The 20310-nt window shown below is 46.3% G+C and overlaps 1 protein-coding gene across 2 annotated transcripts in view; it reads right to left on the minus strand.

The window, feature by feature from the left end:
• The window catches only part of ASPG (asparaginase), a 266891-nt gene extending 262558 nt beyond the window's left edge, over nt 1-4333 (minus strand). Inside the window, exon 1 of one of the 2 annotated variants that reach the window (XM_069207261.1) lies at nt 3948-4333. In XM_069207261.1, coding sequence (XP_069063362.1) covers nt 3948-4281 — 334 coding nt within the window. In that variant the 5' untranslated portion in view covers nt 4282-4333. The remainder of the gene's footprint in view (nt 1-3947) is intronic. The other variant, XM_069207260.1, reaches the window with a different exon arrangement.
• Nucleotides 4334-20310: the final 15977 nt, after the last annotated feature.

Raw genomic sequence — 20310 nt, forward strand, 5'->3', positions numbered from 1 at the left:
TTTCAGCTTGTGTGTCTTGTTCAGTGGTGGTCGTCTTTCAGCCTTTCTTACCTTGGCCATGTCTCTGAGTATTGCACACCTTGTGCTTTTGGGCACTCCAGTGATGTTGCAGCTCTGAAATATGGCCAAACTGGTGGCAAGTGGCATCGTGGCAGCTGCACGCTTGACTTTTCTCAGTTCATGGGCAGTTATTTTGCGCCTTGGTTTTTCCACACGCTTCTTGCGACCCTGTTGACTATTTTGAATGAAACGCTTGATTGTTCGATGATCAAGCTTCAGAAGCTTTGCAATTTTAAGAGTGCTGCATCCCTCTGCAAGATATCTCACTATTTTTGACTTTTATGAGCCTGTCAAGTCCTTCTTTTGACCCATTTTGCCAAAGGAAAGGAAGTTGCCTAATAATTATGCACACCTGATATAGGGTGTTGATGTCATTAGACCACACCCCTTCTCATTACAGAGATGCACATCACCTAATATGCTTAATTGGTAGTAGGCTTTCGAGTCTATACAGCTTGGAGTAAGACAACATGCATAAAGAGGATGATGTGGTCAAAATACTCATTTGCCTAATAATTCTGCACTCCCTGTATATATATATATATATATATATATATATATATATATATACACATATATATACACACACACACACACACACACACACACACACACACACTTTACCAGAGGCAGAAGGTCCTCAACAACAGACAGCTATAAAAGGGAAATTCTGTACACCTGGCATCTGTGGTACTGCCCAGTTTTTATGAGGCGAACTGGTAAACTAACAAGCGAATACCTAGGTTTATATCCTTCATTTCCATCTACCCGTTTGCCCCTTACCACAAATACCTTTTATTTCCATTATAAAACTACTTTTAACATACCAGTGTTCTGGGTTCCATAAACCGTAAATGGCAGATGGTTCCTTTACATACTTTATTGCATAGCAACCAAGGTGACCTAGATCAAGTGTGCTACTTTCTGCCATACCACATTTTTTAAAACATTCTAATTAGGAAACGCAAGTCACAGAATGTGCTGTTGGACAAAACGCCAGTGCCATAAAATTCCATTAAATACCATCCAAACTCTTTTTCCCCATAAGAAACATTAGTGGAACTTGTACCGCCATTGATTTCAGATGTCATAAGCAGTGCATCATAACGGTGCAAATTATACTTATGTCAGGAGTAAGACATCTGGGCTGGCCCATGTATTGTCCGGACAGTCTGCACGCAGGAGAGTCTGGTGAGGTACTCTAAATAGCAATACCTCTGACAATGTGCGTCGCAAACTTAACAGGGCCATGAGAGAATTAAAGGTGTTTTCACACGTACACATTATTGTGCCAATTGTGCACGCTTACCAACTGTTCGGAAATGTTTATCTAGAAAAGGTCTGGGGGAAGAGGGTCAAGAAAAAGATGTTACCAAGGTTTTTCTGGTTGACAATAGATAAGGGGTGTTGAGATTTTGGGGTTTTGTGACTGGTTTGTGTGAAGTAGCTGTGGTAAGAACGGTTGAGAGATAAAAAAGTGTACTGCGGGGGACTTCTTGAGGATGGGTTTGACATTTTAGGGTGGGAATCTTTAAGGGAAGGGGGACTGACAGGTAGTTTACTATGTAGTAGTGCGAAAGCTGAATTAATTACTAATGATTTTTATGGGTTAAGAATTTGCATAGAATTAGGCTAATATAGAAAATAATGTCTGACTTGGAAAATGTGCCCACTTGAATGGCCGTCATTAAATACGTATTTCTTTTAGATAGTGCATATTATTATTGGTCAAAGTGCATGTGTAGAGAAAAAAAATTATAGTAGTGCCACATTAACAGTTTCATGCTATGTATTTGCTTATTTTACTATAGGCCTTAAATTAGTGACGTTTGGACCTAGTCTGTACAATCTCATGTTAAGCTGAAATGTTTAATCAAATAATGGGAAATGTATGGCCAGAGATTTAATGCTTTCATTGTTCGCACTGTGCTGCCCAAACGTTTAGCAAATGTCTTTAACTTTCTCTTGAGAACTACCTGCTAGAATTTCTTGTACTAGAAATTGCAACATTGTAGATTTGATGCGTGAGACAGCAATGTTCCCGGGAACTAACAATAGATGCACTGACTGGAGTACTGATTGCAACAAGAAAGTTACCTGACGAGTCTGACAATGGGAACAGGACAAGAGGAGCCAATCATCGTTGTGTTAAAGACAGTTTAGTTATATCTTAGATATGGGTTTAATTTCTATTGGACTAACTGTAAACGTATGATTTTCTGACTAATGACAATGTGGGAAGATTCTTTAGGACATTCTAACTTAGCCCGACTGCAGAAAGGAGAGAGAGCTTTATCCTATTCTGATTTTTCCCGTAGAGGTTCTGTCTGAGGAGCTGAACAGTTCCCGATGATTTTATTTCTATCTTTGACTTTATTGCTTAAATTGCTAATAGTGGATGCTGACCCCTTAGAGATTGTTTCTTAAATGGTTCAGATAGCTTAGAGTTCCATGTGTGAGCCATTCCCTTTCGCTACCCCATTGCTGAAGCTGACCAGACGGATGTCCAACTGACAAAGAGAATTGCAGCTTGCTGATGCACTAGAGGAGAGGTATAACAAAATGCTATTGTTCTCGTTGAAGATTTGTTCTTTGTTTCTAGGTACCAACCGCTATTTTGATAGAGCCATAGTTAGATGTTTTTCTAAATTAACTTTGACAAAAATAGTTTTGCATGAAGTCCAAACATGCTATTCTAATCAGAAGGTTAGTTAGGGAGTGCTGGAAATGTTAAATTGCAATTAACAAAGAGTTGAAATTGTTCACCTGCTGAATCTAAATACATGACATTTTTATTGTGCAGTTATTTTTGTTATTAATTTGTACTGTAACTCTTGAATGCTTGGTTGCAAATGCTTTGGTTGAATTGAGATTCTTTAAAAGATTCGACCAGTAGGTATTATTCATGTGTTTATCATTTGCTTTTGAGACTAATCTACATGATATTAGCATTGCTAATCTAGGGAAATAAACATTTTCACTTTACGAAAAGGTGTGGTTAAATCATGGCCAAACGGGTCATGGTGCGTAAAGATTATCAACTCCAAAAGCGTTATGTTGTATTTATGTTAAGGTTATTGTGGAATCACTCTAAGTGCAGTCAAGAGGTACGTCGAACCTCTAACGCATCCCCTTATCAATTAAACTATAAAGTCCAAGTAAGGGCAGATGCCCTCACTGTAGTGAGGCGTGGATATACATTCATGTATGTAAATGTTATGATAGCAGCCCTGTCCTAAAAAGCCTTTTAACTATATGGTGCTCTGTGGTTGTGTAATCATGCCTGATACTCTTGCAATATGCACTTATCGCTCAGCCAGACCCCTCATATCTTCAGTGCATGCACAACGCAGAGTAGGCTCCCATCTCTTACTAATGTAATTCTATGCCGATGACCTGTAGTGCCCTTGAGCAAGCCCTTTCCTGGAAACGGAATGCAATGAAAATCCTACAAGTCAACACGTGCAGGGCCCGCCTAAACTGCAGTCCGCTTTGTCACACGCGACTAAAATTAAAGTGTTTACATTTTACATCTACGAGGGTAAAGGTGCCCGATTTGAACTCCAAGAATGTCGCATTTTCAAGAGAGTCAAATTATGATTTATTATTAAAGTAAGGAGTGGAGTTGTTCCAAACTGGAGTATATGTATTAGTTTCACAAAGAAAACAAAAAAGTCTCAGAGGGGAACGTGCAGAATTACAGAAAATGTTGCCATTTATATTTTAGCTGAGAAATGTAAAAATAAAGTCCGTTCCTTTACAAACATGAAGTACGGAATCACTCGAGAATGTTTTGGGGTAATGTTAATTACGGTGCTCCTTGGGAAAGGACGTGTGTCGAAATATTTCACCCAAGCAGATATCTCATATTCGATGCAGCTCCTTACCATCGTCCTCCATGGTCATTCCGATGGTGCCGCCGGTGAGGAGAACTAGCACTCGGACCTCGGAGGCGATCCCGCTCAGTCTCTCTTGAGAAGCCGAGATGCTGCGGCTGCTGGACAGGTTCCGGCTGCGAGCCGGTGTCCGAGCCTCTCCACACTTCGTGGAAGGGGGCGTCGTTGGCTGCCCTGCCACCACCTCGGCCTCCACCCCATAAAGGCTGGTGCGGGACAAGGCTCTACCTAGCACAGAGAAGCCAGAGATCGGCGCTTCCTTCTTGTCTGCCATGATCTTGCTAGCGGTTCGCGGAAGGAGGCTGCGTTTGGAGTAGCTGTGCATGTCACGTGATCTGCGGTTACGTCATGATGGCAGCCGCCCCCTGTACAACGTGCGTCGTGCAAGCTTTGCACTGAACCCGTGAGTGTCCTTGCCGAGCGATGAACAGGTGACGGATGAGTTTTGGGAGCCAGCACTTGTTTTCTGCCTCATATACTTTCCTAGTGCACCAGAGGTAAAACGCACACATGAAAGAGGAAGAACGAGAAATACAGCAAATCTGTATTTAAGGGAGAAAGAAGGACCCAACCGGAGCCAGAACAAGCATTTCCAATGGAATGGGTCTCGCATTTGCTTGAGTTACAGCTATTGGCTTTGTAAATTCCTAACTGGCTCTGCAAGCAGAAAGAAACTCATCTGATGAAATTTGAATCAGTGTGAAAGAAAATGTCAAGTTTGACAGTTGATCTTTCGTAAATCACACTAGTCAGTGCAGATGGGGCGCTTTCCTTTCTTAAAATTAACCTGAATACTAGAGTTATTTGTATTTTTGACCAACATGCGCCATATGTGTACTGTTGGCATGCTTATAAGGACTGCCAACACCAAGAATGACATGAATCACAAATGGGTCGGTTTTTGGCCCTTGTTACAAGGTTACGTAATGCAGTCCATAACCAGCCTCTAAGTTTTGGGCACGTTGGGGGTCTGCGAAGCTCCCTAAATGTACACAGTGTGATTAAATCACAGACGCCATGGTTAAAGAGAGGTAAAGCTGCAAACCACATTCAGAACCTAAAAGCTACTCTGTTAGTTGCATGCATCAGTGGTTATAAACAGACTTGGTCTGACACGAGGGCATGTGCTCCGGTGTGTGGTGTCAGTTCTGCCTGTGCAGCGAGTTCCCTGAGTTCGGTAAGAGACATAATCCATGTCAAGCTATAACAAGTGTAGCGTGTCATCTTCTAAACCAGTGAACTTTATGGACTCAACAGCCGCCAGTGTGGCATGATAACTGTTGCCAAGCTTTACTTCCTGAAAAGATGATGGGGATCTGCAGATCCGCAAGAATGAAGCTCTGTACACCTCTCTGCACCTAATATTCAAACCCCAGCAACATGGGGTTGGCCGCGTGCAGAGGTCAAATTTGGTTTTGGGCGCCCAATGGAATCCTATGGAGACTGGGGGCACTTACAAAGAAACAGCTTGCAGATAAGTACCAGTGACTTCAGGGCACAGACGTGGGGGGTTTAGTTGAAACCAGGGGGGTGGGGGGACCACAGTTCAGCACCAAACACATACCCTCAGCGGCACAGGGGCGGCCAGGTGCAAACACAGCATTGGGCGCCCAATGCTTTTCAAACGAAGAACCCCGGGGATCACAAAGAGGCTGCAGTCTTCGTTCAGGGAGTCGACTGAAGAAGGCCAGTGGCTGCACAGGTAAATAAAGATCTCACTGGACGTTGATGGACTGTCAGTTGGGTTCCTCAAGGGGAGGGGGCTGCAGGTGCAGGGGAACCTTTAGGCATCAGGAAATCTTCACCGGAGCTGGTTGCAGTCAGGGAGGGGTCCTCTGGATTTAGGCTTCAGGTGTCGTCGTGTTGGTCAGGAGGGTTCAACCCAGGATGGGCTTGAGGTCAGAATCACCAGGGGACCTTCTCTATACCTGTGGGCCACCTGGACTCGGGCCGTTGGTGTCAGGTGCAGAGTGGGCAAGACTCGCAGATCCAGGAGGGTCTGAAGTCCTTCTTGGAGAGTTCTTTGTGGACAGGGCCGCTGTCCTCAGGAGATATTGGCTTTTGGATAGGCAGGCTCCACTAAGGGTTTGTAGAGGTTGCTGGTCCTGTAGGATGTGCCATCTTTTTGAAGCAGGAGTCTTGAAGCTGCAGACAGGCCGGTGGGGCTGGGCCAAGTCAGTTGTCATCTGGAGTCTTCTCTGCTGGAGCCGCTCTTCAGACCTTCTTCTTTCAGGTCACCAGACCAGGGTTCGGGGGTGCCCCTAAATACTATATTTAGAGGCGTTACAGAGGTCAGAGGGCAGTAGGCAATGACTACTGACCCTGAGGGTGGCTAAACCCTTCCTGTGCTCACTCCCTTTGGGGATGGGGGGCACATTCCTTACCCCTTTTTGCTAACATCCTCCAAAACAAGATGGAGGATTCTGCCAGCAGGAGTTCACCAAAGCTCTGGGCACCCTAGTGTGGTCCCAGCTGGAGTAGACACTCCTCCTGGTGTTTACTAATTTTCCTGCTGGACCTGCCGCCAAAACTGGGGCCTGGTCCGGGAAGCGGGCATCTCCACAAGCTGGAGTTCCCTGAGGCAGCAAAACAAAAGGCAGGAGCCTTTGAGGCTCACCTCGAAGTGTTGCTGTTCCTGCTGTTCCTGCAGGGGAGAGTTGTGAAGCACCTCCACCCAGAGCAGGCTTTGTCCCTGACTCCTGAGAGCACAAAGGCTCTCACCCCGTGGGGTCAGAAACCCGTCTGGTAGTGGCAGGCTGGCATAGACCGGTTAGCCACACACTAGAGAGGTGGGTGAATTTCAGGGGGCATCTCTAAGATGCCCTTTGTGTGCATTTTACAGTAAATACAACACTAGCATCAGTGTGGGTTTATTAAGCTGAGACGTTTGATTCCAGACTTCTCAGCCATCTGTGAAGCCATCATGGAGCCATGGAGTTCGTAGTGACAAGCTCCCAGCCCATGTACTCAATATGGCTACACTGCACTTACCATGTCTAAGAATGGACTTAGACACTGTAGGGGCATATTGCTCATGCAGCTATGCCCTCACGGCTGGTAGCGTGCACCCTGCCTTAGACCTGTAAGTCCTGCTAGAAGGGTGACTTTTCTATGCCACAGGGCAGTGGTTTGTGGGCATGGAACCCAGAGAGGAGTGCCATGTTGAATTTACCCCTTTCTCCCCACTAACACACACAACCTGCAATGGCAGTGTAAATGTGTTTGGTGAGGGATCCCCTCGAGTGCCTCAATACATGCTGCATTCCTTAGGGACCCTCTCTGACCACAGCACCCTTGGTGCCACTGGTACCTTTTAAAAGGGACTTAGCTGTGTGCCAGAGGTGTTCCAGTTGTGGAAGCAATGCTACAGTTTAGGGAAAGGACACAGGTACTTGGGCCTGGTTAGCAGGATCCCAGCACACTGTAGGAGGCTGGCCTGGTTTGTAGTGAGTACCAAGGGGTACTTACAATCTGGACCAGGTCCAGGTATCCCTTATTAGTGTAGAAGAGGTGTCTAGCAGCTTAGGCTGATAGAAAAGGGTAGCTTAGCAGAGCAGCTTAGGCTGAACTAGGAGACATGCAAAGCTCCCACTATACCACTGGTGTCATATGCACAATATCATAAGAAAACACAATACACAGATATACTAAAAATAAAGGTACTTTATTTTTATGACAATATGCCAAAAGTATCTCAGTGAGTACCCTCAGTATGAGGATAGCAAATATACACAAGATATATGTACACAATACCAAAATTATGCAGTAATAGCAATAGAAAGCAATGCAAGCAATGTACAGTCACAATAGATAGCAATGAGATCACATAGGTATAGGGGCAACACAAACCATATACTCCAAAAGTGGAATGCGAACCACGAATGGACCCCAAACCTATGTGAGCTTGTAGAGGGTCGCTGGGACTGTAAGAAAACAGTGAGGGTTAGAAAAATAGCCCACCCCAAGACCCTGAAAAGTAGGTGTAAAGTGCACCTAAGTTCCCCAGAGAGCACAGAAGTCGTGATAGGGGAATTCTGCAAGGAAGACCAGCACCAGCAATGCAACAACAATGGATTTCCAGACAAGAGTACCTGTGGAACAAGGGGACCAAGTCCAAGAGTCACACTCGAGTCGGGAGTGGGCAGATGCCCAGGAAATGCCAGCTGTGGATGCAAAGAAGCTGCCACCGGATGGTAGAAGCTGTGGATTCTGCAAGAACGAAGAGGACTAGGAACTTCCCCTTTGGAGAATGGATGTCCCACGTCGTGAAGAAGCTTCCCACGCAGAAAGACCGCAAACAAGCCTTGCTAGCTGCAAGGGTCGCGGTTAGGGTTTTTGGATGCTGCTGTGGCCCAGGAGGGACCAGGATGTCGCCAATTGCATGAGGAGACAGAGGGGTCGCCCAGCAAGACAAGGAGCCCTCTCAGGAGCAGGCAGCACCCGCAGAAGTGCCAGAACAGGCACTACGAAGAAGAATGAACCGGAGCTCACCCGAAGTCACAAAAGAAGGTCCCACGATGCCAGAGGACAACTCAGGAGGTCGTGCACTGCAGGTTAGAGTGTCGGGGACCCAGGCTTGGCTGTGCACAAAGTAAATCCTGGAAGAGTGCACAGGAGCCAGAGTAGCTGCAAATCATGCGGTACCCAGCAATGCAGTCTAGCGTGGGGAGGCAAGGACTTACCTCCACCAAACTTGGACTGAAGAGTCACTGGACTGTGTGAGTCACTTGGACAGAGTTGCTGAGTTCCAGGGACCACGCTCGTCGTGCTGAGAGGGGACCCAGAGGACCGATGATGCAGTCTTTTGGTGCCTGCGGTTGCAGGGGGAGGATTCCGTCGTCCCACGGGAGATTTCTTCGGAGCTTCTAGTGCAGAGAGGAGGCAGACTACCCCCACAGCATGCACCACCAGGAAAACAATCGAGAAGGCGGCAGGATCAGCGATACAAGGTTTCAGTAGTCGTCTTTGCTACTTTGTTGCAGTTTTGCAGGCTTCCTGAGCAGTCAGCGGTCGATTCCGTGGCAGAAGGTGAAGAGAGAGATGCAGAGGAACTCTAATGAGCACTTGCATTTGTTATCTAAAGAATTCCCCAAAGCAGAGACCCTAAATAGCCAGAAAAGGAGGTTTGGCTACCTAGGAAGGAGGATAGGCTAGCAACACAGGTAAGAGCCTATCAGAAGGAGTCTCTGACGTCACCTGCTGGCCCTGGCCACTCAAAGCAGTCCAGTGTGCCAGCAGCACCTCTGTTTCAAGATGGCAGAGGTCTGGAGCACACTGGAGGAGCACTGGGCACCTCCCAGGGGAGGTGCAGGTCAGGGGAGTGGTCACTCCCCTTTCCTTTGTCCAGTTTCGCGCCAGAGCAGGGCTGGGGGATCCCTGAACCGGTGTAGACTGGCTTATGCAGAGATGGGCACCATCTGTGCCCATCAAAGCATTTCCAGAGGCTGGGGGAGGCTACTCCTCCCCAGCCCTGACACCTTTTTCCAAAGGGAGAGGGTGTAACACCCTCTCTCTGAGGAAGTCCTTTGTTCTGCCTTCCTGGGCCAAGCCTGGCTGGACCCCAGGAGGGCAGAAACCTGTCTGAGGGGTTGGCAGCATCCAAACAAAAAAACTAGCAGGAAGGGATCAATTCAATCATTAATTTCAGAAATCAGTGGCGAATCCTGACTTTTTAAGGGACTGTTTCTTTCCCATGTTTATTTCAATCATTATGACAAAAAGGTAAAGCAGTGGTTATTCGACAAGCATTTCATTAATTTTGACATAAACAAATTGACACAGAAATGTACATCACATTACAGACATTCTAAAAAGAATATATACACATTATATTACAACCATAATAGAAAACAACAATTGCTCATTAAATTGTAGCAGTGTCACTGAGAAGGGTGATGCCCTTCGTTCACTCTTTATTTTGTGGTCACTATCATAGATTTCAAATTGTGATCCACTGAAATACAATGGCTGAGGGCTTATCGTACGCCCAGCTGTCCAATACCGGTCTATTGCTTTCAAACAGTATTGTATAGTGCATATCTCTATTCTCTATACATTGATTTGTAAGCCCTCAGTCTCGTAAAAAAGGGGTCGACGCGTTTCGGCCTATCAACTAATGGCCTCATCAGGACGCGGAAAGGGCAGTGCCACCTCTTTTATAGTCTTGGTGGTGTAGGTCTTTCCCACAAGACCTATTTGTGAGCTGATCAAAACTTTATTGCTTGTGATGGTAAATCAAATCTTCCGTGCTCCTAATAGTTTGAAATTCAGACCGAGATAAAGGAACCCAATTGCAAAGTTTTCAACTCGGAGGACACGGGGCGCCTGAACTTTTGAGCCCAGTAAGGACGCAATCCAACTAGCGTCTGTTCAACCTCGACGAAGCTCAAATGTTCAGGTGCCCCGTGTCCTCCGAGTTGAAAACTTGGCAATTGGGTTCCCTAATCTCGGTCTGAATTACGTGGACGTTATTTCACTCAGGCTACAGTGGCAGGCCTGTGTAAGAATTGTCAGAGCTCCCTATGGGTGGCAAAAGAAATGCTGCAGCCCTAAGAGATCTCCTGGAACCCCAATACCCTGGGTACCTCAGTACCATATACTAGGGGACTATAAGGGTGTTCCAGTATGCCAATGTGCATTGGTGAAATTGGTCACTAGCCTGTTAGTGACAATTTGGAAAGCAAAGAGAGAGCATAATCACTGAGGTTCTGGTTAGCAGAGCCTCAGTGAGACAGTTAGTCATCACACAGGGAATACATACAGGGCACACTTATGAGCACTGGGGCCCTGGCTGGCAGGGTCCCAGTGACACATACAACTAAAACAACATATATACAGTGAAATATGGGGGTAACATGCCAGGCAAGATGGTACTTTCCTACACACACACCTAGTCAAGTTAGCATCAGATATCAGGCAAAAATTGAAGGGGTAACCTTGCCAAAAGGGGCATTTTGCTGACAAAGAAATCTGAGAAAGCGAGGGAGAATCCCTCGCCTTCACCATCCGCTGATGGCCCAGCAGCAGAGGAACCTCACTCTGAAGAAGCACCCATTACAAGAGGGTTCAAGGAACACCTGTTTGGAACTCTCCACAAAGACTTCGCAACTCTCAAACAGGACATAGTTGTGGAAGTAAAGCACCTGCAATATGATTTAGGTGATCTGGGTCATTGTGTAAACTCCTTGGTGCAGAACCATGACTCTGAAGAGGAAGAATTGTATGGACACCATCTCAAACTTCTGGAGCTGAGAGACAAGAATCAAGAACTACAATACCAAGTGGAAGTCATTGAAAACTTGTCCTGGCGGTAAAATATACACACCAATAGTTCCCTAATGGGCAGTTGTTGTAAATCTGGAGGAAATCGTTACTCGCCTTTTTTGTCACGTGGCCTGGTGCTGGCAGACCAGGAGATCATTCTCGACTGTACTCATAGGGCGGGTCACCCAGCTGGTTCCTTGGTCCAGTCCCAAGACATTCTGATGTGCCTTCACTACTACAGACAAAAGGAACTCATTATGGCTGTGACACATGACAGGTCTACCATAGAGTTTGAAGGTCTGAAATTATGGCTCATCAGGGGCCACAAAGAAGGCAGGGGTTGGCAACCCACTTTCCAGGTCAGGTGACAAAAGTGCATGCTGATCTCCCAGGTAGACTACTCACACAGCGCATTGACCTGAAAGGGCAAAGGTTTACATTGGCAAACGTGTACGCTACCAATGATCATCAGGAGGTCTTTCTCCAAGAGGCCTTGGGGCAGGTGCTGGCCACACCTGACATAGATATAATCGTAGGTGGGGACTTCAGTATAGTCATGGAGGCCCAGAATCCTCTTACATCTGTTTTCTGGCAGTGGCCGACTGACGTAGGCCTGAAGGATGTATGGAGGCACTGTCACCGGACTGTCTTGGGTTACACTTTCTTTTCAGCAACACACCAGACATACGTCCGCACTGATTTTTTTCTCACCTCACCCCGTTTTACCAAGATGACCACAGGGGTGGAGATTGGTGTGGCGGCTCTGTCTGATCACTCCCCTGTTATATTTCACCTCACCCTCCCCCTTAATGTTCCTCTAACAGTGCAGCTTGGCACCTCAACACACAAGTTCTCACATACGACTCCATAAGTTCACAAATATCTACCACTAGCTCCTCCTTTTTAGAAACTAATTAGACATCGGATACCTCTATTTTACTTCAGTGGGAGACACTCAAGGTAATCTTGCAGGGGCCAGTTCATCGCCATTGTCACCTGTTTTAATAAAGACAGACATGATCTATGTAGCTGTCTGGAGGCAAGGGTGCAGGTTCTAAAGGACTCTCACAAACAATCAAGCGGGTTGGCAATTCGTTGCCAACTAGCGCAGCCAGGAAACAACTGAAAGCATTGGATATGAATAAGGTAGAATATGCACTCCTAGGGACCAAACAAAGATATTATGTGGAAGAGAACAAGGTGGGTCGTTTGCTGGCCCACTGCCCACGTGCTCAGGCAGTGGATCACAGAGTACAGGAATTGACGGGTTCTGATGGCACCCCACTATGTCATGATGAGGAGGTCGCCCTCAAGTTTGAACATTTCTATGCAGCTCTTAACACAGCTGGAGATCTTAGGAATAAGGATATAACTGCATATCTGTCTGCAGCCCTCTTGCCCACTATTCCGCAGGCAAATGCTCCTTCGCTGGAGAGGGATATAACTCCCAATGAAGTCCTCTTGGCCATACAATGCCTACAACCAGGCAAAGCCCCTGGACATGACGTCTACAGTGCAGAGTTTTACAAAACATTTGGCCTAGTGTTGGACCCTCTAATGGTTTTAGAGTTGGTGGTACGCTGACAGAGTCCATGCAACTCACACCTCTTATAGTGAGCCCCAAACCCAATGAGTTTAAATGGTGCGCCTCATACTGACCGATTTCCTACTAAACATTGATGCCAACATTTTTACAGGCATCCTGGTGCACAGACTTACCCCAAGCCTGCAGAGCCTGGTGGATCCCAATCAAACTGGATTCATCCCAGAAAGAGGATGTAGTGACAACACAAAGCGTGTGTACCATCTCCTGGACAAAACACAACGTTCCCGCAGGCCTGTTTTGCTCCTATCCATCAACGCAGAGAAGGCCTTTGACTGGGTGTAGGAGGCTGGCCTGGTTTGCAGTGGGTACCTTCGGTACTTACACCTTACACCAGGTCCAGTTATCCCTTATTAGTGAAATGTGGTAGTGTTCTAGCAGCTTAGGCTGATAGCGGTAGCTATAGCAGAGCAGCTTAGGCTGAACTAGGAGACATGCAAAGCTCCTGCAATATCACTTATAATTACACAGTCCTTACACACAAGTAAAGACAATACTCAGGGGGTCATTCCGACGGAAGCACCGCCAACAGGCTGGCGGTGCTTCCTTGCCCATTCTGACCGCGGCGGTAAAGCCGCGGTCAGAAAACCGGGGCCGGCGGTTTCCCGCCGGTTTACCCCCGGCTGGACGAATCCGCCATGGCGGCGCTGCTTGCTTTCACTGGCGCGACGGGTGCAATTGCACCCGTCGCACGCCTGCAACACCGCCGGCTCCATTCGGAGCCGGCTTCAGTGTTGCAGGCCTCCTTCCCGCCGGCCCAGCGGGAAAGTTGGAATGGCACCAGCGGTCTTTTGACCGCGGTGCGGCCAAATGGCGGTTCCCGCCAGGCGGGCGACACGCGCCGCCCGCCGGGGTCAGAATGACCCCCTCAGTGTTACCACCAATAAAGGTAGTTTATTTGGGTGACACAGTACCAAAAATATCTTAGAGGCAATACTCCTTCTGGAGGTAAGTATTATACATAATATGTACACTAGACACCAAAATAAGGTAAGTAATTAGACATAGGATAGTGCAAACAATAGGCAAACAATAGGAAATGCTATAGAATGCAATTGGAGAAAATAGGTCTGGAGCAACACAAACCATATACTAAGAAAGTGGAATGCAAATCACAAATTCCCCTCTAGACAAGTGTAGTGTGTAGAGAATCGCTGGGAGAGTAAGAATACAGTAAAGGTAAGTAAATTACCCCACCCCAGAGCCCAGAAAAGCAGGAGTAAAGTACTGCAAGTTTCCTTGGGACACACTACAAGTTGTGATTAGAGTTATTGCAAGAACCAAGCAAGACTGCAAACAACAAATGGTGGATTCCTGGACCTGAAGACCTGCAAAGGATGGAGACCAAATCCAGAAGTCAAAAGAAGTTCCAGGAAGGACAGGAGCCCCTACCAACCCAGAAGGTGGTGCAAAAGAAGAGTCCCCGGTTGGACGAAGACTGCAGAAATGCACCCAAGGAAGATGTCAGCGGGTTACTGCATGATGCACTGGATGTCCCACGGAGAGAAGTTGGATGCAAGAGAGTTTTGGCGCTGGATTCCTCCAACAAGCCTTGGTTCTGGCAAAGTCGCGTTTTGCATCAAGTTGGCGCTATCTGGACCCAGAAAGGACCTGGGGGCCTCCACTCTGTGTGAGGAGGTAGAGGGGGCTCTCAGCACTTCAGAGAGCCCTCAGAACACCAGATAGCACCCACGGGAGTCCCACAACATGGGGACAAAGGAGGTGCAAAATGAGGTTGGTGCAGCACTACAAAGGAAGGTCCCACACCACCAGAGAACAACTCAGCGAGTTGAGCGTCACAGGATAGAGTGCTGGGGACCTGGGCCAGGCTGTGCACGAAGGAATTTTGCAAATAGTGCACACAGGCCTCAGGAGGTGAAGAAGACACAGTGCACAGGGGTACTGTCGTTCTCGGGGAACGCAAGGTCTTACCTCCTCCAAATTGGGACAGCAGGACCTCAGGACAGTCTGTGTCGATGGGGTCCACCTTCTGTTTCCCAAGGAGCACACTCGTCACCAGGAGAGTAGTCCAAGAGAACTGATCGTCGACTTAGAAGGTACCTGCATGAGCAGGGAAGTGACTCTGTCACTTCACTGGAGATTTCCTCGGTCCTTCTGGTGCAGGGTGAAGACAGGGAGTCTCCAGAGCATGCACACCGTGGAAACTGTTGCAGTTGCTGCTTGGAGCTGAAGTTGCAGAGGTAAAGTAGCCCTTCTGGATTCTTTGTTGCTGTTACAGCGGTTCCTGGAGCAGTCTGCGGTCGATCCGAGGTCAGAGGATGAAGTAGTAGTTGCAGAGGATTCCTGCTGGAAACTTGCAAGTAGAATCTGAAGAGAACCCACAGGAGAGACCCTAAATAGCCCTGAGAGAGGGATTGGCTACCTTATCAGGTATGGGCCTATCAGGAGGGGGTCTCTGACGTCACCGGCTGGCAGTGGCCACTCAGAGGCCTCCAGAGTGTTTTCAGAGGCTGAGGGACGCCTGGACATCCCTCATCTGCAGTCCTACTACCAGGCAGCACAGTTGCGCTATATGGCGGAATGGTGCCGGCCTACCACTGAAAAGTACTGGTGCTTTATTGATCAGGCGGTCGCGGGCATTCCGATTTGGAAGGTGCCCTGGCTGCCGAAACCCAATCGCCTTTTGGGTGTATATATCTCCTTGGTGGTGCGATCCACTGTGGGAGTGTGGAATAAGGTACAGCTTCGACAGGGGCTCTCCACTCCCATATCTCCACAGACTCCGATAATAGGGATCCCGTACTTCCCCCCAGCACACCATGGCTCTACGGTCCTGGCCTGGCAGGAGGCCAATTGTAAGCGGATAGGTGACCTGTATGATGAGACTGGCGTCATGGACTTCCCACAACTACAGTCCGCTTTTGGGATCCCCTCGACATCCCGCAGGCAATACCTGGCTGTTCGCCACTGGCTTATGGAACCCTGGCTTCGCCCTCATGCTGGCTGACCCCTCACCCCCTTTGGAAAATGGATCCTTACCCACTGCTCTGACACATGACTCATGGCTGATATATACACTTTTCATACTGCCCTGCGAAAGCCTGTGAAGTCACCGGCGCAATGCCACTTGGAGGGGGAAAGTGAACGCACCTTTACAGATAAAGAATGGAATGACATCCTTTACTACGCCTGTACCTAGACTTGCAATACCACAAGCAAAGAGATGTTTCTTACAATTTCTTATTATTGGTATTTTACGCCAGCCAGAACTGCTCAGTGGAATCCGAGCATAGACAGTACATGTTGGCAGCAATGTGGTCAAACGGGCTGTAGTGAATCCTAGTTTGTTTTAATGGGATAACAGGAGTTAGCTTAACCTTCGGCTTGCAGACTCGTGCCCCCTTCACCTAGTGACTTCTAACCTATTTAGCTTGCTCTGTCTTAGCCCATTTAATTATTTAATTCCTCTAAGATGGCTGCCTTGTTTATAGTTAGGCCACTTGTTATGCTCTGCATTATCAGTTCCACTGCGTTAGGGCGTCAAGATCAAGTGACAAAGACAAACAAACAGTAGGTGTTCACACTTAGGGACTTTCCCTCTCTATGCTTTGGAGGGAATTGTTTATATTAATTGCCACCCCAAGCTTGCCTGTTATCTATTGTTTGGGAACACACCTATGTCAGGGGTCCAAGTAGATCTGTATAAATACATCACACTTTAGACAGATAATCAGAGGGATTCCGACCAGAGGGCATCGCCACCATTGCTGATATCGATGCTGCACGTCGTCTTGACGCTGACCCAGTCTTCGTGTCCCTACGGAGTCTGAGATAGAGACATCATTCCAAGGCAACGAAGGTTGGGGGCTCCTCTCATGGACATGGCATTGGCAGATTAGGTTTAACACACCCAGCTCTCCTTTAGGTAGGAGGTTAGGCCTATCGTGATAGGGTATTAGGTCATATTACACACCTTATGTCTTTTCATATTATTGCAAGATGGTGGGGGTCTTTGTAATAATGACTCATGTCTTTACAATGCTGTTTCTTGCATTGTTTATTATCCTAATCATTGCAGCCCATTCAACATATTGCAGATTGCAGTTGTGTTAAAAAAAAAAACATTGAAACTTTACTGCCTCTTCGTTATTGCCTGTGTTTGGTTGAGACATGATGCATCCGTGAGAAAGGGGTAATCTCCGTTTAACCACAACACTCCCTGAGATGTCATACTCTTGAGTCCATGCGTAAAGGCTGCCTCAAATCACCTTTTACTGTTTGGGTTTTTGGTGAGGTGCTGCTAGTGAGCCGTAAGGGTTGGGACGACAGCTGCAACATGTTGTAGGGTAGGCATAGTCGCCTACAAACATAAGTACTGTCATCCTTAAACCAGAAGTCTTGCCTAGAGCAAGAGTCCAAACTACGACATGGAGCCACCAACGATGGTGTTTAGGCACTAATTTACAGATATCCTGATTATCACTGTCTCACAGACAACAGGTACCCTAAGTACCATTAAACGGAGACGTCCGTGGTTTTTGGGAAGATCCTCCTCTCCTGAAAAGGTAACACCTGATTAGGCTGTAGGTTGTTTGAGCTCGAACTCATAAAAGAACTTTACTTCCCATTTGGTGTTCCATTTCTCTGACCAATTTTACAAATATGGCTAACGCCATGGACATTCCTGAGAATGCTAGACAAGCATTAACACGATACCTACTAGCACATGGTCTTACAGAAGAGGGCGGGGATGTTACTCTTATAATAGAAGCTAATGAAGCATACCAAACAGAAACATTTTACTGCTGGGTCACCTTTCCTGAGGTAGACCAAAGAACACATAAATTCCACACATATGAAATTGCAAACGTACCTCAACGCTACCAAGCATACCAGAATCATGAAATAGCGCTCACATTTCAAGAGCATCAGAACTGGTTTGAAGGCGCCCTACCACATGTAATACAAAGAGTGAGACTAGGTCATTTAAGTAATGATGGACCAACGTGGCCTATGTTTGCCACATACACACCTCACCCAGGCATACCAAATATGCCAATAGCAGATCTGCGAAATTTATATAATGAGTTAGTAACACTTTATAGACGACTAGTCCAGTTCGTAATGCGAACTTTGAATACAACACCAGCACGTCCAGCTCCACCAGCACCTGGTCGATACCAAGTGGCTACTGGGATTAATCCACAAACAGGGCATACTATCATGGGTAAAGTACCCACAGAACAAGAGAAAATACCGTTCTGGATAGCCCAGAATACAAATCAGCTGGAAGCTGTGTTTCCCCATACGGGACCACAGGAAAAGCATAGACTCCTCATTATGTGCTTCGCCTTTGGGATTCCCTCGGTGGATGACTGCGCCACATGGGGTATAGCCTTCGCTGCTATAAATACCACCACACATGGTACCCCAACACTTGCCAATTTACCGGACATGTTAAAACAAATACAGAATGAGCACTGGGCTGCACCAGCCTTAGATTTGGGGATGAAGTTAATGCAGAACTTTGACGCAGTTTTGTCAATAATACTCAGTAATATTAAAGGGGAAGCGGTAGCACTGGCAATACGCCAGCGTCTCTGAGAAAACTCCACAGTTTGAACAGGAGAGACAGCTACCAAAAATAATTTCCGACACCTATATTAGTATAGGGCGGGATAGTTTGGGAGCCAAACCAAAGAAATTGGAATTACAAAGTACCACCCTTAAGGAAGGTACAAAGCAGGCACAAGAGGGCTCTAAAAAGCGCTCGGAAAAACAAAAAGAATTTAAGGATAGACGAAATAAGAGAGCTGATTCTCCACACCCGGAGAACTCCGATACAATCTCAGAAATAGGGAGAATATCAAAACTCCTGACAGATATAGGGATTCACGTCCCTCTTGTTCCTTTCAGGATGCACCAGATAGACGTAGTGAGAGAGGGGGCTTTATATTAAGTTCAGGTTAGGGATCCTCCCGCTCAAGTCATTCACTGCGAAATGGAGAGCGGAGGACCGGAATTTAATATTTTGCCATTTTTGCAAAAAAACTATAGGGTCACTCTTTATGTTCTTTTGCCCTAGATACTTGGCACCGAGGAAGAAATGGATTGCCCCGTTATGCAGGTTAATGGGGATAAGGGAATGGAATATAGCACTACGTTTAATGATAGCTGATACAAATGACAAAATAGTTTTTTCAGTTGCGAGATATCTGCAAAGTGCATGGGATATAAGAACTAGAGAATTGTTATAATTGTATGTTTTAACGTATTGGTCTTAGTTATTTAATGTAATAACCTGTTATTTGACTGAAGTAAGAAAATGAGCCATTAACTTTTATATTTAATATTACAGGATTTTAAGATTTTAAGAATAATGTTTGTATTGTATTGTCTTAAAATTATGTGATTTTAAAATTCATTTAGGGTTTTTTCTAAATGTATAATGTGGTATTTTGCTTATTTTTTCTTTTCTGCAACCGATATGCTGCTCAACTACGATATGGTGTTTAATTGTTCACTTTTATGGCTTTCAGCCGAAATAAAGTGAAGTAAAGACTGACTCAGGATCAAAGATCACCATTATTTCAAACTACACTTCTGTTAGTAAATTCCAGGATGAGAGTTTATTTCCAGCTATTTCTCCAGTAGTACCTAATGGTAAATAAATTGATTTGGAGAGAGGGGGCCATCCTGATCGACGTCCTGAATACGTGAAAAAAAAGAAGGAATTAACACAGTCTACAGTCAAAAAAGAAGAAAAGACTCCTCAGCAAAAGCCACAGTTTAAAAAGAAAAAGGTGGCAGCACTGTCAGCTAAAAATGCCAGTACACTTGAGAACACTGTTGAGGAACAAGACGTGGGCAGTGACACTGTTAGACAGCGCAGCAGAGGTCACGATATGTCGCCAGAGTCTGAAAGATCATCTGGATGCGACAGCAACTAGCGATTTTATTGCAGTTTAGACTGCGGACGGCCGCGTTCTCCCACCTGACAGGGTTTATGATTTAAAAATTCAAATAGAGGGAGACGTGGAGTGCACCATTGGTATGATATTCTGGGATGAACTGACTAGTGACATCCTACTGCCCGAAAGAGACTGGCAACCTGAGCATGTCCGTAAGCTCCCACATGGGGAAGATGTCATTTTGCCTTCTTTCTCTAATCTTGTTCCGGAAGCATAAAAACAAGCCTATGCAACTGAATGGGCTTTAGCGCAGGCACCTGTGTTATACCGCAATCATGTAGGTTGGGACAAGGACTCTCCTTGTCATGTCATTCCTGTTAGGTCTACACCCTAACCGCAGCCACAATATCCTGTTAAACATGAAGCAAAAGCTCCAGTGAGGGAGATCCTCACTCAGCTCGAGTACCAGGGAGTAATAGAACCCTGTACATCTGCAATGAATAACCCGTTATTCCCCGTTGCAAAGCCAGACCATTCTCACAGAATAGTCATTGATTACAGACATTTAAATAGTCATACACGTACATATGCTATACAAAACTCACATGGCATAGCA

Source organism: Pleurodeles waltl, chromosome 9 (genome assembly GCF_031143425.1).
Source record: "Pleurodeles waltl isolate 20211129_DDA chromosome 9, aPleWal1.hap1.20221129, whole genome shotgun sequence".
Taxonomy (NCBI): Eukaryota; Metazoa; Chordata; class Amphibia; order Caudata; family Salamandridae; genus Pleurodeles; species Pleurodeles waltl.